Source organism: Anser brachyrhynchus, assembly GCF_964034855.1.
Source record: "Anser brachyrhynchus genome assembly, chromosome: 16".
In the NCBI taxonomy this organism is placed as follows: Eukaryota; Metazoa; Chordata; class Aves; order Anseriformes; family Anatidae; genus Anser; species Anser brachyrhynchus.
The window spans coordinates 1,203,010-1,218,778 of NC_137734.1; the positions used below are offsets into that span (position 1 = coordinate 1,203,010).

The 15,769-nt window shown below is 64.5% G+C and overlaps 1 protein-coding gene across 7 annotated transcripts; it reads right to left on the minus strand.

The window, feature by feature from the left end:
• Positions 1 to 754: 754 nt before the first annotated feature.
• MYLK2 (myosin light chain kinase 2) lies at positions 755 to 15,692 on the minus strand. Of its 7 annotated transcripts, XM_080558690.1 has the most exons (12): positions 8,854 to 15,692; positions 6,811 to 8,078; positions 6,326 to 6,666; positions 5,275 to 5,380; positions 4,936 to 5,029; positions 4,651 to 4,760; positions 4,041 to 4,182; positions 3,845 to 3,915; positions 3,559 to 3,687; positions 3,248 to 3,400; positions 2,763 to 2,895; positions 755 to 2,420 (listed from the first exon to the last, which is right to left on the minus strand). In XM_080558690.1, exons 2-12 carry the CDS (start codon positions 8,031 to 8,033, stop codon positions 2,340 to 2,342), a joined length of 2,583 nt encoding a protein of 860 aa, XP_080414816.1. In that variant the 5' UTR covers positions 8,034 to 8,078; positions 8,854 to 15,692; the 3' UTR covers positions 755 to 2,339. The 7 variants fall into 7 exon arrangements, with proteins under 7 accessions (XP_080414816.1, XP_080414815.1, XP_080414814.1 ...); XM_080558689.1 differs by having other exon boundaries at positions 755 to 2,895; XM_080558688.1 differs by having other exon boundaries at positions 6,811 to 15,692.
• Between the last annotated feature and the right edge of the window lie 77 nt (positions 15,693 to 15,769).

The following is a 15,769-nucleotide window of genomic DNA, read 5'->3' on the forward strand; positions in this document are numbered from 1 at the left end:
GGGGTGCCAGTGCCTGCATGCCCCCCTACAGCACCGCGCCCCCGGAGCGGTCGCCCCGCGCGGTCCCACCCCGGGGCAGCCGTGGCTCAGCCGCGCTCCCAGCCAGGCGCTGCCGCGGTGGGCTCGCTGCCCGGCTGCTGCGGGGCTGCGGCTGGGAACCGGCACCGGCACCGGGGCCGCCCTGCACCGGGCTCTGCAGCCCCCGCGGCCCAGGGCAACGCTCGGCTCCTGGGGCCCAGACAGGAAGGAGACGTCACCGCCGCGGAGCGTAACTCAAACCAGATGGGGCCGCGCTGTTTTCCAGGACCGCAGGGTGGTCACCGGCAGGAACTGGTCAAAGGCTGCCGGCAGGAAGCGGGCTGGGAGGGACGCCCTGGGCCGAGCGGTGACCCTGCCTGCGCAGCCTTAACCGCTTCGGGGCCAGCCGCGGCCGGAGGGGCACGGGACCCCGGGGGTGGACCCCACGTGCGTGGGGCTGGGGGCTCTGTGTGCAGGCTTAGCCGCTGCGGGGGCAGCGGGACCCCCCCCAGCCTTTGCCTGGGCACAGAGCCTTGGGCAGTGCTGAAGCCGTGAGGACACCTCTGTCCTTCTGTCCGTCCACCCATCCGCTCCTCCATCCATCTGCCCACCCGATCCCCCTTTCCTCCAGCTTCCCGTCCCCGTGTTTAGCTGCAGACCTCAGCTCCTGCCTGCCGGCCGTGCACCCCCAGGGGTTTAATGCTCCCCCCCCAGCCGGTGCCCAAGACGCGGGGCTGCTCTCAGACCTGTACATTTATTTACAAGAAGCCGAGCGCGCAGGCAGCTCTCCCGCATCGGGCAGGGCCCTGCAAGCCATGCTGCTAGCCCGGGCAGGGGCCGGGGCGCCGAGCCCAAAGCCACATCCACCTGCTGCCACCAGCGGGGCTGGGGGGCCGCTGCCTGCCCCTGTCTCTGCCCTGGGCCAAGCAGCAAGGGCTCTGCAGCAGCCACGGAGGGCACCGGCAGCCCCGGCGCGCGCACAGCCCTCACTCCATGGCAAAAAACAAAGCTGGGGGGGGATCCCGGTGCCAGCCAGCACTGGGCAAGGCTGGAGGCCGCAAAGCTGGGGGCCGCCGTCCCCTGGCCGCGCTGCGAGGAGGGGGCTCACGGGAATGGAAGAGCCACGGGGAGAGGGGGCGAGGGCTGGGCGAGGAGCGGGCGCAGCACCCGCTGCCCCGGCACGGCGGCCCCGGCACGGCCCCGCTGGCGGCGGGGGGACGCTGGCGGCCGGCAGTTCCTGTGTGTTGGTGGTCAGGGCTGAAGCAATCCTTCCAGGAGCCGGGGCGGGGGGGGAGCGCGGCCCAGCTGGTCTGCATTAGGACGCCTCGCTCGCCTTTATCTGGCCGGGGGGGGGAACGCGTGAAGGAGAGGCTGCGCTTCTCCCCCGCTGGCAGAGCGGAGGGCAGGGGTGAGGAGGAACACAAAGCCTCCTTCTTCGCTCGCTGGCTCCCAGCTGGGGACGCTCCTGGAAACGTGCTCGGCGCTTCCTCCCTTCCTGTGCGCGCCGCCCTCCCGGCGCGAGCAGCAGCGCGGGGCCGGCTCCAGCTTCCGCGCGGCGCGGAGGCGATGCCGCGGCCCCGGCTCCTGCGCCGAGTCCCCGGGGTGCGGGTCCGCACCTGCCTTCCGCCACCCCCTGCGCCACAAAAACCCGCTCCCCACCGCGGGAGCAGAGCCCGGCACCGCACGGGGCCGGCGGGCACCTCGGGGTCCGAGAGCTATCGTGCGGCAGGGCCGTGGCGTTTACGAGCGGAGCGTGCAAACCTTGTGCCCGTGTGGTGGTGAGCGTGCCGGGCTGGCGGCGGCGCTGGCGGCGGGCTGCCGCGAAGTCCCAGGAAAGCAGCGCGAGTGGGGAGCGCTGCTGCAGGCCGGGGAGCGCTGCGGCGTGGCGCTGCCGTGCCAGGAACGAGCGTGGAAACCACCTCGCGGTCCGTGGCAATGCAGGCGGGAGCATCGGCTCGCTGGGGACAGGGGTGGCTCGAGCCCCGAGAGCCCAGGCAGGGCGGCTGCGGGTGAGGAGCCCGCGGGGGCCGGGCCCCAAGCAGCCCCGCGGTGCCCGGTGCCGGGGCAGGGCAGCGGCCGCAGGGGACGCGGCGGGGCAGGAGCGAGGCGGTGGCTTCGTGGCGAGGCGCAGCGGGGGCCGGAGCTGCCGGCTGACGAGCAGAGCTGGGGCTGCGCGGTGCCTGCGGGGCCGCCCCTGCCCAGGTCCTGCTCCTGTCCAGGGGTGAGGCCCGGGCACGGCCCCGGGATGGGGCTCGGCAGCCCCCGAGCCCCCTCTCCAAGCGGTTCCTCTGGGCTCACGGTGCTCAGCCCCCGGCCCACGCTCAGACGCCCAGCGCCGTCAGCGACCCCGAGCTGGTGATCTTCTTGAACCGGTTGGCAGCACACACCCCAATGAAGTTTTTCTGTAAACGGGAAGAGGAGAGGCACGAGTCCAGCTGCAGGCCTCGAGGCTGAGCCCAGCGGCACTCCCAGGGCTGGTTCGGGAGCTGGGCCGGGGAGCTGGCAGCCGCCCAGGCGCTGCCTGCACCAGGTTTCACGGCAGAGACGTGCAGGGCTAACGCCAGCCCCAGGAGCTTCCCTCCCCTCCGTCCTGACGCCACTTCTGCCACTAAAATGTGCTCTTGGGAAGGGCTCAGGGGAGTCAAAAAGGCACCTGTGTTTGGGGAGATCCCACCCTGGGGGCACCCAAGCTCCCCCAGACGGCAGAGCGGGGCGGTGTTGACCCCCGTCCCGTCCCCACGCACCTTCCAGCGCCGCCGCATGACGTATTTCTTGAGCAGCACCTGGGACTTGAGGCGGCGGTTGCAGCGCTTCGCCTTCTCTGCCAGGTTGTTGAGCCAGGGATGCTGCAGGCACTGCCCTGCGCTCATCCGGCCGCTGGGGACGAGAGGCGAGGGGGTCACCCCGGGTGCCCCAAAGCCCCTTTCCCCCATCTGACCCTTTCTTGTGCCATCCAAGAGCCCCCCATCTGTGCCCTGGCCATCAGCCCAGGGACCGGTGGGACAAGGAGGGACCGTGAGCGGTCCAGCGCGTCTAGGTTGTGGTTAGTGACCCTGGAGGGACAGGGAGCTCTGCTTGGGGACAGCCAGCACCCAGGGCAGGGCTTTGGGGACACGGCTGGCCCCGGCACAGGGGGCTGCACACGGAGTGCAGGGGCTGGGCAGCGCCGAGAGCATGGAGATGGAAGGTGCCCACCCTGGGGCCACCACGGCCTCCCCCAGCATCGCACCCTTTCTCTTTGATGATGAGGTTTGAGACAAAGTCCTTGGCCTCGTCGGAGATGCCCTCGAAGGCCTCCTCGTCGAAGTACCAGTTGGCAGCCAGGACGTTGTTCAGCGTCTCGGTGTCGTTGTCGCCCAAGAAGGGGGAGAGGCCGCTGAGGCTGGGGGAGCGGAGGGGGACGGATGAGCAGGGGGTGCCCAAACTCCCCCTGCACGGGGCTAACCCGGCTTGGGGACTGCCCTGTGCCGGGGGGGAGCAGCGGGGGCTCAGCCCCAGCCCCCAGAAGGGTGCTGCGAGCCCCCTGGGACCCCGACGTACAGCATGTAGGTGATGACGCCCATGCTCCACATGTCCGTCGAGTAGGAGACCTGCTCGTAGTTGACCACCTCAGGGGAGAGGAACTCGGGGGTGCCAAAGTTCACTTTCAGCTTCTCCTGGGGGTTGTACCTGTGGCCGGGGCGGGGGCTCAGCAGCAGGGTGACAGGCTGGCCGCCACCACGAGCGGCCGGCCCCGTGCTCCCCGCACCGCCCCGCACGCAGAAGCGAAGGTGGGAGCGGGAACAGCAGGAAGACGAAGCCGGTAGGGACAGGGGGAGCACGGCACCTTCGAGCCAGCCCGAAGTCGATGATCTTCACCATGTGCCCGGTGGCAGCGACGCAGAGGATGTTCTCGGGCTGCGGGGACAGGGACCCCCAGTCAGAGCCCGGCTCCCAGGGCAAGGGCCCAGAGGGGACGTCCCGGCCACGAGGACGCGAGGAGCTGCGGTGGATCGGGAGCCCCCAGCACCCCGGCCCCGCACCTTGAGGTCGAGGTGGAGGACGCGCATGTGGTGCATGAAGCGGATGCCCTCGCAGATCTGCCGGACGAACACCATGCAGTCCACCTCCGTCAGGTGGTAGTCGTCGTCGACGATCCGCTCGAAGAGCTCGCCGCCCTCAATGCTGCACGGGCACGGACGGGTCCCCGGGTCACCCGGCGTTCCCTCCCCACGCCATCCTCCTGCAGAGCCCCCGGCCCTCGGCGCAGCCTCACCGCAGGGAGGCTGCTGCGGAGGCTGCCTCGGAACAGCCACGGCAGAGCCAGGGTGGGACGTGGGCACATTGGGGTCGGACGCCCCCGCTCCCCCCGGGATCGCGGAGCAGAGCAGCCCCAGCCTGCCCAGGCAGGGGGAGCGGGGGCCACATGGGGAGGACCCGGTCATCCCCAGCCTCAACGCAGCCGTGGCTGAGCAGATGCTGCCCCAGCCATTGAGCAAGACCAGGAGGTGCCCGAGGGGACGAGCAAGGCTGGGGGCATTCCCCGGGGCCGGCCACCTCTGCTCGGCCAGGGGCTGAGACATCTGCCCCACGGCCAGAGACGGGCGCAGCCCCCCGCGATGGTGCCCCTCGCAGCGCAGCCCCGGCACTCACAACTCCATGAAGAGGATGATCTCCCGGGGCGTCTCGATGGCGTCGTAGAGCTGGATGAGGTTCCGGTGGTTCAGCTGGTTCATCACATCGATCTCCAGCAGCACCATCTCCTGCGGCGGCAGCCCCGCCGGGGGGCTGGTGTCAGACCCGGCCGAGCCACCGGCACGGGGCCGGGCTGGGTCACAGCCCCGGGGGGGGGGACAGCAGCCACCAGGCACGTGGCCACGAGGAGCCCCCCAGCTTGGCACCCTCGAGATCCCCCGCTCCCGCACCCATCGGTCAGACCTTGTCCTTGGCGCCCTGCTTCCTGATGACTTTGGCAGCCAGCTTGAGCCCCGTCTGCTTCTCGGTGCACGTGTGGACTTCGCCAAACTTGCCCCTGCGGAACAGGAGAGGCGTCGATGGCATCACGGCCGCCTGGGGACCCCAGCACCCACGGCAGCAGCTCCCCGCTCCCCCCGCACCCATCCTGCACCAGCCCCTCCGCAGCCAGAGGGTCCTGCTGCAGGCAGGGGCATTGCTCCGAGCCGGGCGCTGGAGGTTCCCCAGGGACCCCTTCGCTGCTCAGAGCTGGGGGAGAGCCAGGCATCCTCGGCCCTCCCGCAGCCCAGGACCCCTCCTTACCCCCCCAGGATCTCCTTGGAGCTGAGGCTGAACTGGGAGCTGACGTTGGCCGACCGCAGCGTGACGATGCGGTGCGCAAAGGGCGCGGGTGGCGGGGGGACGTCGTCTGCCGAGAGAGGAGGGGGTGAGAAGGGAGCTGCCAGCCGGGGGACCCCGCTGCCGGGACCCTGGGGTGCCCCGTGCTGGGAGCTCACCCAGTGCCTCCTGCAAGTCAGGGGCCCCCAGCAGCTGCCCGGCACCCCCAGCACTGCCCGCAGCATCGCCCTGCTGTGTGTCACCCTGCTGTGTGTCACCCTGCTGCGTGTCACCCTGCCGCGTGTCACCCTGCCGTGTGTCACCCTGCTGCGTGTCACCCTGCCATGTGTCTGCTCGCCACCCGTGGGCCACCACCACGCGTGTCACGCTCGCCCTTTCCAGGCCACGCTGCTGCGTGTCTCCCCCCGTGGCCACCATCCTGCCTGGCACACTTGCCCCTCCTTGCCACCCCGCTGCACGTTTCGCTCGCTCCCTCCGTGCCACCCCCTCCGTGCCACCACGTCCTGCTCGCCCACCCAGGACAGACCCACTCTGGGGCACCCCACGCACCCGCACTCCCCACCTCGGCAGGAGCTGGCCCTCGCGGGGACCCCCTCCCCCCAGCACCCTCCGCCCGAGGGCTTGGCGCAGCCACCCCGCCGTGCCCCCAAGGACGGCGGCGCAGGACACGGGACACGCTGTCCCTCGCCAGCGGCCAGGCGGCGGCTGTCACTCCCGCGGCAGGACAGGCTCCTCGTCCCGCCGGGCAGCCCCGGGCAGCGCCACGCGTGCCAGGCTCGGCTGGGAGAAGCCTGGGGAGGGGACACGCCGCATTTAGCCCTGTTTACAGTGAAACCGGAGCTCGAAGGCTGCCGGTGGGCGACGAGCCAGGAGCATGAGCCGGTGTCCCGGGAGGGCAGCGGCGGAGACATGGCAGACCCCTGGGCTGCCGCCCCGTGCAGGGTCCCAGGGTGCCACCGCCACCGGGCTGGGGACAAAGCACAGAGCACGAGGCTGGGGGGCGGCGCAGCCTTACCCAGTATCTCGAAAGGGTCTTCCTTCCCAAAATCGGGGGTGAGGTAGGGGCTGGGGGGTGGCTCTCCCTCTGTCGAGGACGGCTGCCCCGCGGCACCGGGGCCAGGCTGCTCCGCATCCCCGGGAGGCTCCGAAGCGGGCTGGGGCTGGGGCTGCCCTGCGGCACCGGGCAATGTCCTCTCCTGCGGGACGCCAGCGCTGCCCGCGGGGTCAGGCTGCCCGGGGGGCCGCAGGTCCCCCTGGGCCGGGGCGGGCTCCACCAGACCTTCCATTGCTGGTGCCACCGCGGTCTCCTCCGGTATCATCTCCATCGCAGCCACCTCCGCCCCGGGCCGCTCCTCCCTGGAAGCAGGAGCAGGAGGTGAGCAGCACCCCGACCCCGCGCCCGGCCCCCACCTCTGCCCCGTGGGACCCCAGGGAGGGGACCCCCTCCTCGGAGGGCACCAGCTCGCTGGGCAGCCCCGGGGGGATGCTTCCCATGGGTACCTTTGGCAGGCGGCCGGGCAGCTCAGGCTCTGCAGCAGAGCCGGGCGCGCGGGCTCGGGGCCCCTCGGTGGCTGCTGCTTGCTCGTCACCTCCGCACCGGCCGCTTTCTCCCCTTCAGCCTGAGCCTCTGCAGCGGCTGGGGCCTCCTCTTTCGTGGGCGCCTTGCCCCCATCCTGGGTCGTTGCTGTTGCTGGGGCCTTTTCCTCCTTTGTGTCTTTCTTCTCTCCATCCTGAGCCTTTGCAGCAGCTGCTGTGGCTTCTTCCTTCGGAGGCTCTCCTTTGCCTCCATCCTGAGCCTTTGCGGGAGCTGCTGTGGCTTTCTCCTTCACAGGAGCTTCTTTGCCTCCATCCTGAGTTTTCTTTGCAGCCGAGGTTTTCTCCACCTTTTCTGCTGTCTTCTCCCCATCCTGTGCCTTTGCCGCAGCTGGGGCCTTCTCCTTTGCAGGCTTTTTTGCAGCTGGGGTCTTCTCTGCCTTTGCAGCTTTCTTCCCTCCCTCCTGAGCCTTTGCAGCAGCGGGCGCCTTCTCCTTCACAGGCTCTTCCCCTGCTCCATCCCGAGCCTGTGCTGTCCCCTCTGCGGGCTCTGCCTTCCCTCCTTCAGCCTCCACCACAGCTGGAGCCTTCCCTGCCGTGGGCTCTGTTTTTCCTCCACCCTCAGCCTCTGGAACACCTCCGGCTTTCTCCGTGGGCTCTTCCTTGCCTCCTTGCTGAGCCCCTGCTCCAGCCGGGCCCTTCTCCTGCGCAGGCTGTGCTGCCTTCCCTGCCTGGGGCTCTGCTGCAGCCTCAGCCTTCCTGGGGGGCTCTCCCTTCCCCGCACCCCGAGCCTGGGCAGCAGCCGGCACCTTCCCCTCTGCGGGCTCTGCCGTTCCTCCTTGGGGCTCTCCCTCAGGCAGGGCTTTCCCCTTCACGGGCTCTTCCTTTCCTCCGTCCCGAGCCCCAGCAGCAGCCGGACCCTTCTCCGGGGGCTCTGCCTCCCCTCCCGTGGGCTCCTCCTTGGCAGGCTCCTTTCTCCCCGCATCCCGACCCTCAGCAGCCGCAGCCTTCTCCTTCCCGGGCTCTTCCTGCCCTGCACCCTGAGCCTGGGCAGCAGCCGGCCCCTTCCCCTCTGCGGGCTCTGTGTCTGGGGGGGCACGCGGGCTTGTGCTGGCCTCTGCTCCGGGGGGGGCCGTGCTCCCAGCCCCCCCGGCATCGGCCGCGCTGCCCACCACGCCGTCCTGCTCCATGGGCACTCCGCGGCCGGAGGCGGCTGCCCCGGGTCGGCGAGGCTCCTGCGGGAGAGAAGAGGCGAGCTGGCGGCTCCGGGCACGGCGAGGCTCCCGGGGGGGCTCCTCTCCCGCAGCCCCAGGGCTTCCCTCGCTGGTGGCACGGGGACAAGCCCCGTGCAGCCCCCCCCCCCGCTCCCTGCACCGTCCCGTTGTGCCCCGATATTTGCTGTGCAGTGACTGATCGATGGCCTGACACCGGCACCTGTCGCTGCCACGGCGCCGCGCAGGCAGCCGGCACGGCCGGGGTGCCAAACGAAGGCTGCGTCCCCCCGTGGGGGGCAGGGGACGCCGGGTGCCCACATGGGGAGGGGGCGAGGGGAGCATCCCCGGGAGCTGCCGGCAGAGCACAGCCCCGTCTGCTGGGGGTCCCGGCAGCTCCCACCCAAGTGGTCCCACACCTAGGGGTTTAGGCAGCACCCATGGGTGCCCGTGTGCCAGCACAGCTGCCAGGCCGGCAGCACCAGCCCCCAGCCCAGCACCGCGGCTCTGCCCTGGCCCCTGCAACCCTGACCCTGCTGGGAACAAACCCACCGGCAACCGCTCTGGCAGTGGGGCAGCCGCTTGCTGGTTTTACTGGGCTCGGAGCTGTGGGCTGCTGGCAGGGAGCAGCGTGAGGCTGAGCTGTCCCCACTCCCCGCAGCCTCGGCTCCCTGGCTTCAGGGCTTGGCTGTCCCCAGGGCCACCCCGCTGCCCCTGGCACGGGACCGGTGGCTACAGGGACCCCGAAGGCTACAGGGACCCCGTTGCCCACCCGCACAGCCCCTCCTGCCCCCTTTACCTGGGGTCCCCGGGGCAGAGGGCAGTCAGGAGAGCAGCATCGGCGCTGTGGCAGCGCCTGGCCGGAGCACCCCCTTCTATACTGGGTGTAACAGAGCTGGATTAGTGCGGGCAGAGAGGAGTATCCTTTACACCAGCAGGAGCCGTCCCGCGTCGCCTTTCCCAGCACCTGTCGCTGCTGGAGCCCGTTCAAAGGACACGCCACTCTTCGTGCTCCCGCCGGCCGGCAGCGCGCACAGGCAGCGAGCGGTGCCGGAGCTGCCCGGGCACGGCTCACCGCTCAGCGCCCCACCAGCACGGCAGGGAGGGCACGAGGCAGCCCCACACGGGCACCCCCAGCTCTGCGCAGGGTCCCACGCCGCTGGGGCCAGCCCCTGGGGCAGCGGCTCCAGGGGACCTTCGGCTCCCCCAGCGCCGTGCGGTGCCTGCGGGCACGGCCAGCACCGGGCAGCGCTGCCGGGGGCCCAAAGCAAAAGGGACGTCAGCACGGAGCCGCGGCACCAGCCCCTGTCGCTGCTGCAGCTGCCTTCGGGAACCAGCTGAGAGGCAGCAATGGGGAATCTAAATGAACATTTTGGGGGATCGGGAAGAGAAAAAAAGGACCCGGGGGTGCTGGTGGACGGGTCAGGCTGCGTGCAGGCGCACGGGCACAGAGAGCCCCTGCCAGAGGTGCGGAGCAGGGCTTTGGGGCCTGAAGATGATTCGGTCCCAAAGGCTGCACCAGGTTTTCACCTCACTCCCCCAGCCAGCAGAGCCTTGTTTACTTTAAATCTTTGAAACTTAAGGTGAGGAAAGCATTGCTCAAGGGCACGCAGACTCCGTCTCTCGGGTTTCTGCTGGGGGTGGAGGTGGTCATTTGAGGTTTGCAGGAGGAACCCCGGGGTAACTGGACCCAGCCCTCCCCTGCCAGCCCTGCTGGGTGAAAGCACTCCAGTAATACCAACTATTAAAAACCCAGCACACCGATTTATCACACAGTGGCCGCAGGAATGCCAGGGCAGCCTGGAGGAAGGGCTCAGCCCTCTCCACCTGCATCTGTTGCTCCTTTGAGGGGGGACAGCAGAGGTCTCGGCTTGGTGACGGGCAATAAAACAGCGAGAGCAGCTCGCAGCAGGACAAGAGAGATGCCCCAGGGTGCCCAGGGTCAGGCATCTGCTCCCGGAGCTGCCCGGGGCTCCTGGCTGCCCTCCAGCTGCTCGGCTCCTCGCCTACCCTGCTGGGGAGCCCCGCTCCTGGGGGGCACCATCCCACAGCACGGGGCCGGCCGAGCGCTGGCCTCACTGCCAAGAGCACCGCAGGGATCCCCTGCCACGGCCAAACGCCTCCCCCTGAGCTCCACAGCGGGGGCACCACCAAGGCTCGGGTCCTGCCGACGCCGGACCCCTGCTGCTCCGCACGGGGCTCGGCGCAGCACGGTGCGGGGTGTGGGGATGGAGCTGGGCTGAGGCCCCCATGGGGTGACCGGGAGCCGTGCTCAGCTCACCCAGGGCACCCCAGGGAGGATGCAAAGGGTGACAGCAGGGGGAAGGGGTTTGGGCGATGATGGGGGGCAACACAAGGGGACGGTGCTTCTGCTAAGCTCTGCCTCCTGCGGGAAGGGGACTCAGCCATATTGGGGTTTCTGATCGTTGCACAAACCCCACTGCCAAAAAAAAGCCTTATAGCAAACCTGGATGGGAAAAGCTCCAGGATCAGCCTTGTAAAGGACCTGGCCCGTCCTCTTTCCTAATCAGCTGCAGTGGAAAACAAGAGGTGAAGCACGGCCTGCCCACCCACCCCGCTGCCAGCCGACCCCGTGCCCTGCTTCTTAACGGAGGAACCGGGGACCAGGCTGGAGCCCCGGGGCCGTTTCTCTTCCCGCTGCACCCAGCCCTGGAGGGGGATGCGGAGCTCCGGGTAGGGCAGAGAGGTGCCCGAGGTGCCTCCCCACGTTGTCCCCAGCCCGTGTGGTCGTGGGCTGGGGTGAAGCCGGGCTGCCGTGGCCCTGCTCCAGCAGCTGCACGACCCCAGCAAGGTGCTCAGCTGGGAGGCAGCCTCCTGGCAGCAGCCTGAGGAAGTGATTATCTAGAAGAACAAACCTGGAGGGCTGGGGCTGTTGCTATTTCTGCCTCCAAACTGGCCCTGCTGTCAGGGCTGGGCCCTGGGAATGCTCCTGGCAGGGCCCCATCCGAGCTCGGCCGTAACCTTTTCCTTTGTGCTCCGGCTATGAGCAGAACCAGCTGGTTTGTACAATGGAGACTTCTTTTTAAACCATTACCTACCTCCATCATGTGAGCAGCACGCCCAGGGCTGCAACTACAGCACAGGGACTCGGAAAGGGAAGAGCAGCCCCGTGCTCCTGGAGGCAGCCCCGCTGGGAAGCCTCCCCCGGCAGCACCCAAAGCCCGAGGCTGGGCGCGCATCCTGCACGGGAGAGACGTGGCACTTGCTGGGGGCTGCAGCTGGAAAGCCTCAGGAAGGAGCTGGTGCTGCCATGCCCTGCCCCGGCTGTGGTGCTGGATGAGCCCCTTTCCACCCGCTCCCAAGGGATTTTCCTCCCTGCTCCCCCCTAGGAGCAGCCACGGCCCCTGCAGGGCCTCGGTCCCGTCACACAAGGAGCTCAGGGTGAGGTTTAAGCCAAGGAGAAAATGAAACGTGGGGGAAACGTGGGGCTGGAGCTGCTTCCCCACGGAGCCCGGCTGGTTCTGAAGGCAAACGCGGCAGCTGCTCAGCAGCAGCAGCTCAGGCAGATCCCTCAGGATCACACCGCAAGCAGCAGGGGTTGCTCTGAAGGATGCAGCCGGGGGCTCCTGAACCGCCCCTGGGCATCCCCTGCAGCCCAGGTCCGTGGCCTCAGCAAGCCCGGCTCAGCTCTCACGGGTCTCTGCAGACATCAAAGGCAGGGGCAGGCCTTTAGCAGAGAACCAACGGGGGTCACACAGGAGCAGATAAGCCGCTTCCACCACCCCACAAGGTGGTGACTGGGGTGCTGGTGCAGCCGCGTACGGGTGGAGGTTGGAGAACCGCAGGTACGCGGGGCAATCAGGGAAGGGCTCCTTCACACCACGGCTGCCAGGCACCCGGAGGCCACCTCCCCGTCATTTCACCACCTCTTCGCCGGCCTTCTCCTCCCTGCCCTCGCGGTAAGGAAGCGCCTCCAGTCCTCGGTGAGAGAGAAGCGGCCCACATGCCGCAGCCCGTAGCTGGGCAGGCCTCTGGGAGCAGCGGGTGCTGTAAGCCCTGGCCGTGACAAAAGCCACCAAGAGCACCCCCTGGAGCCCAGCGGGCTTTCCTCTGGCACTTCCAGTCTTAGACTCTTGTAAGAAGCCGCCTGAGGACGAGGTGAGGACGCAGAGCTCCAAGAGCAGGCACGGCAGAGCTGGGAAGCCATGAGAGGGTTCTTCCTAAAGGAGGGTGAAGGAAGAGGTGGTTTGGTGCTATTAGGGGAAAACATTTGCAGGCAAAGGGAAATGAGCTGGGTGAAGACAGTCCTCTCACAAGGAAGAGCTGTAGCACTGCAGGAAGGCAGCAGCTGCCCACACACTGGGATTTGGGACACGCTGGCTCAAAAAGCCCCCAGACGACCAGCACAGAGCTCCCAGGTCCCTGGGGAGCATGGAAGCAAACCAGCCCCCGCAGAGGTTACTGAGGCTGTGGGGTGTTTTCCCTCCCCATTCAGCAGCTTGAGCCAGAGCCTGCGTTGCCTGCAGCTGGAAAACAGGCTGTCCTGGGGCGATCTGGCACAGCATCAAGCACGCCCGTTCCCTAGCTACGCGGTTGTCACAACTCCGGCAGCACACTTTAACCTTTACGCTTTTCACGGGTAAGGAAGGTTCTGTGCTGGGCCAAGGCCCGTCCGTTCTCCAGGAAACTCTACACCTCGGCTAAATTGAGCAGATGGGGGCCAGGCGAGAGCGACGTCCCCACCTGAGCCCTGGCCACAGGCTGTAACACAAGCCGGGCACCCCAGCCCCGTGGGGCCAACCCAGACACGCAGTCAACAGCTTAACTGCTTCCATCAGCACTCCGGACTTCCCTGGGCAAGCCGTGATCCTGGGTGACAAGTCCAATCAAGGTGATGGGGAAAAGTCCTAGCAGTCAAAAGAAAACCTTCCCGGAGCAACGCAGCGGCTCGAGAGCAGGCGCTGCCCACAGCATCCCAGCCAACAGCAGCACCAGGACACACCGGGCACAGACCCGTGGAGATGGAAAGAACAGGACTGAGTCCTGCAGCCACTCTGCCCCTGGGCACGGAGGCAGACAGAGGGTGCTTGGTGCCTGCTTGGTGCTCTCTGTGCCAGGCACAGCTCGTTCATATTTGCACCCACCAGGCCAGTGCCGACAGCCGACGAGATACCCTGCGGAGAAGTGAATGAGAACTGAGGCCGAGGTTGAGAGTGTAATCAAGCCTTTTAATAACAATCTCCTTCACCAGCTAACAGCTTCCAGTTCTCAGCTACCCTTCAAGATGAAGTCCAGGAAATACTGCGGCTTAATTCCTGTTCTAGTCTGAGTTCAGCAAATTACTTCACAGAAACAGAACTTAGAAGAACAGCAGAGAGTTTATATTAGACGTGAAGCTGGGCTGGGTAAAGTTCTACTTGACTATACCTGATCCCATTCATCAGCTTTATGAGCATGCCTTGGTGACAAGTTTTGAATATATTTAAAAAACAAAGATATTTAAAAAAACAAAAATCACAAAATACACACAGAAAGTACACAGATTTTACATCACTTTGTCAACCTACCCCAAGTCTAAAGGCATGTGCTAAAACTTGGTTAAATCCTGATCTACTGCTCCGTTCCTGTAACTTGATTCTCCCACTTCCACTCTAGTGGGACAAGCTGTCATCTGCCCATTTCATTCCTGAAGCCTTAACCAAACCCCTTTGTGACTGACAGTCAGCTCCAAGACACCCCTTATTTACACATTTCCTACACTAAAGCAGTTTTTACAAGCATGACAATGCTTCCCTCCTAGTTAAGAGGGCAGCTTACACTAGGCACACACCACCCAGCTTGTGAGAAGCTGCAGGGTGGCTGCCACCAGCCTTGCCAGAAGCCCCATACCACGCACAGCATGGCCGCTTGCGGCCACCTTTCACCAAGTTTGCAGTGTATGGGGAATATAAGAGGCCCTGGCTGCAGGAAGGGGTAATATCTTTTATTAGACCCAATGATATAGCTGGAAAAAAACTGACAAGCTGTCAGGCATATGAACCCTTCCTCAAGGCTGAAGCAGGAGCCATGTAAGGCCATCACGGAAATCCAGTTGCTCCATCATTCACGGATCGATATCTGCTCCAGCTCAGCCGCCTTGTTATCTTGCTTGCCTGTACATTCTTCCACTGCTCAGCAGCGTTCAGGCTTTCCTCTGCCTTGCCATGAATATTTACAGCTCCTGCTGCCCACACGCTGCCTGCTTCACAGGAACTGGCATTTAAGGCTGCAGAAGTTTCCTTGACTGCACATTCAGGGTCCCGATTTCTCTGTCTAGCAGATCAGATGGAATAGCTCCACTGAGACAGCAACAAGTTTAAGGCAGACTGAGAAAAAATCCACACACCTTTGGTCAGATCCATGCAAATCTGAGCAGTTTCCATCAGGAAGAGGATACTTACAAGTTCTTCTTGCTCCTGTCATTCTTGTAAGCTGTATGCCAGCAGGGCTGGCAGTAGCTACTTGTAATGGCCTCTTTGGCCAGGCTGTTGACAGCATCACTCCAACAAAGCTACCCTCAGTTCAGCAACATGGGGCTATTGGCAAAGTCAGTTAAAAAAAATGACTTAAGCCATCCTGTACAACTAAGTTGATCTTTCAGGCTCAGTTCTGTCACATACATAAGGTCCTCTGGAGAGAAGGAAAAGCTAAAGCTTAGGCTAGAAGAAGCCTTGCCTTTTAGCTCACCACTTTAAAGCAGCTCTGCTGCTCCACCACCACTCACTTTTTAGTACTAACATGCTTATACAAAATCCCTTGTTCCTGAGTTCCTTAGTCACTCACTCCCTAACTGCACAATACTTAAAGCTACACAACCAAACAAGAATCCTCATGTTCTTACACTTTAAATTTTCTTTTCCTCCTTTTTGAGGCTGGTGTTCTTTCATACAATATCATAGAATGGTTTGAGTTGGAAGGGACCTTATAGATCTAGCTCCAATCCCCCTGCCACGGGCAGGGAAACCTTCCATTAGAAGAGCTGGAGTTTAATATACTCCTACAAAACACTTTCTCACTGCTGGCAGTAGATTGCAGTAGACTGCTGTACCCCCCCAGCATTTCACTTTTCAGGGGAAATCCTGCCAAAAAAAATCTTCAGGTACAGTAAACGTTCATCTTTCAATTTAGCTCGCAAAGGGCATTCTACCTTTATCATCTCTCAAGATGAGGTAAAAGCCTACACAGTCTTACAAGTCTTGAAAGCCTATTACGATGCTAAGGGAAGAAATCATTCTTAGTGAAGTTTAATCTAGATTTGATCACCTCTTTAACAATATTGGAAGTTTTGCCCTCTAGCACATTAGAGCATTTGACCTATATTTAGCTCTACTAGCCACACTAGACTGGCTGGGAGACAATGCATCTTTAGCCAGGATAATGGTGCTAGCAGGAGCCAGGGAAGCAGCGAACAGAGTCATTTGCCAGTTAACTGATTCCCCAAATAGAATGACTTCAGCTGTAAAACAGCTGAAGGTTTAACGCTCTAATATACACAGGGAACTACTTTAAAGTGTGGGCAAGATTAATATTAGCATTCATCTGAACACCAACAAGACAGACCTGCAATATGCTGGCTTGTGGAAGCCTCAAGTTACTCAACACAACTCAAAATTGATATATACGCTAAATGCCTAAGGGACCAACTTGAAGTCAGTACTTCAATGTACAGAGACAAGGCAGCTCTTCCAGATGTGCACATCCTTGTAGCTTCAGAG

Bases quoted from the DNA above. Each gene is read 5' to 3' on its own strand.
- MYLK2 (XM_080558684.1), bottom strand. From the start codon at position 8,399: ATGCTCCCCTCGCCCCCTCCCCATGTGGGCACCCGGCGTCCCCTGCCC. The intron at 4,183-4,650 runs GTGAGTGCCGGG...GTGCCCGTGCAG, and splicing joins ATCATCCTCTTCATGGAGTT to CATTGAGGGCGGCGAGCTCT. The intron at 3,401-3,558 runs GTACGTCGGGGT...CCGCTCCCCCAG, and splicing joins GGCGTCATCACCTACATGCT to CCTCAGCGGCCTCTCCCCCT.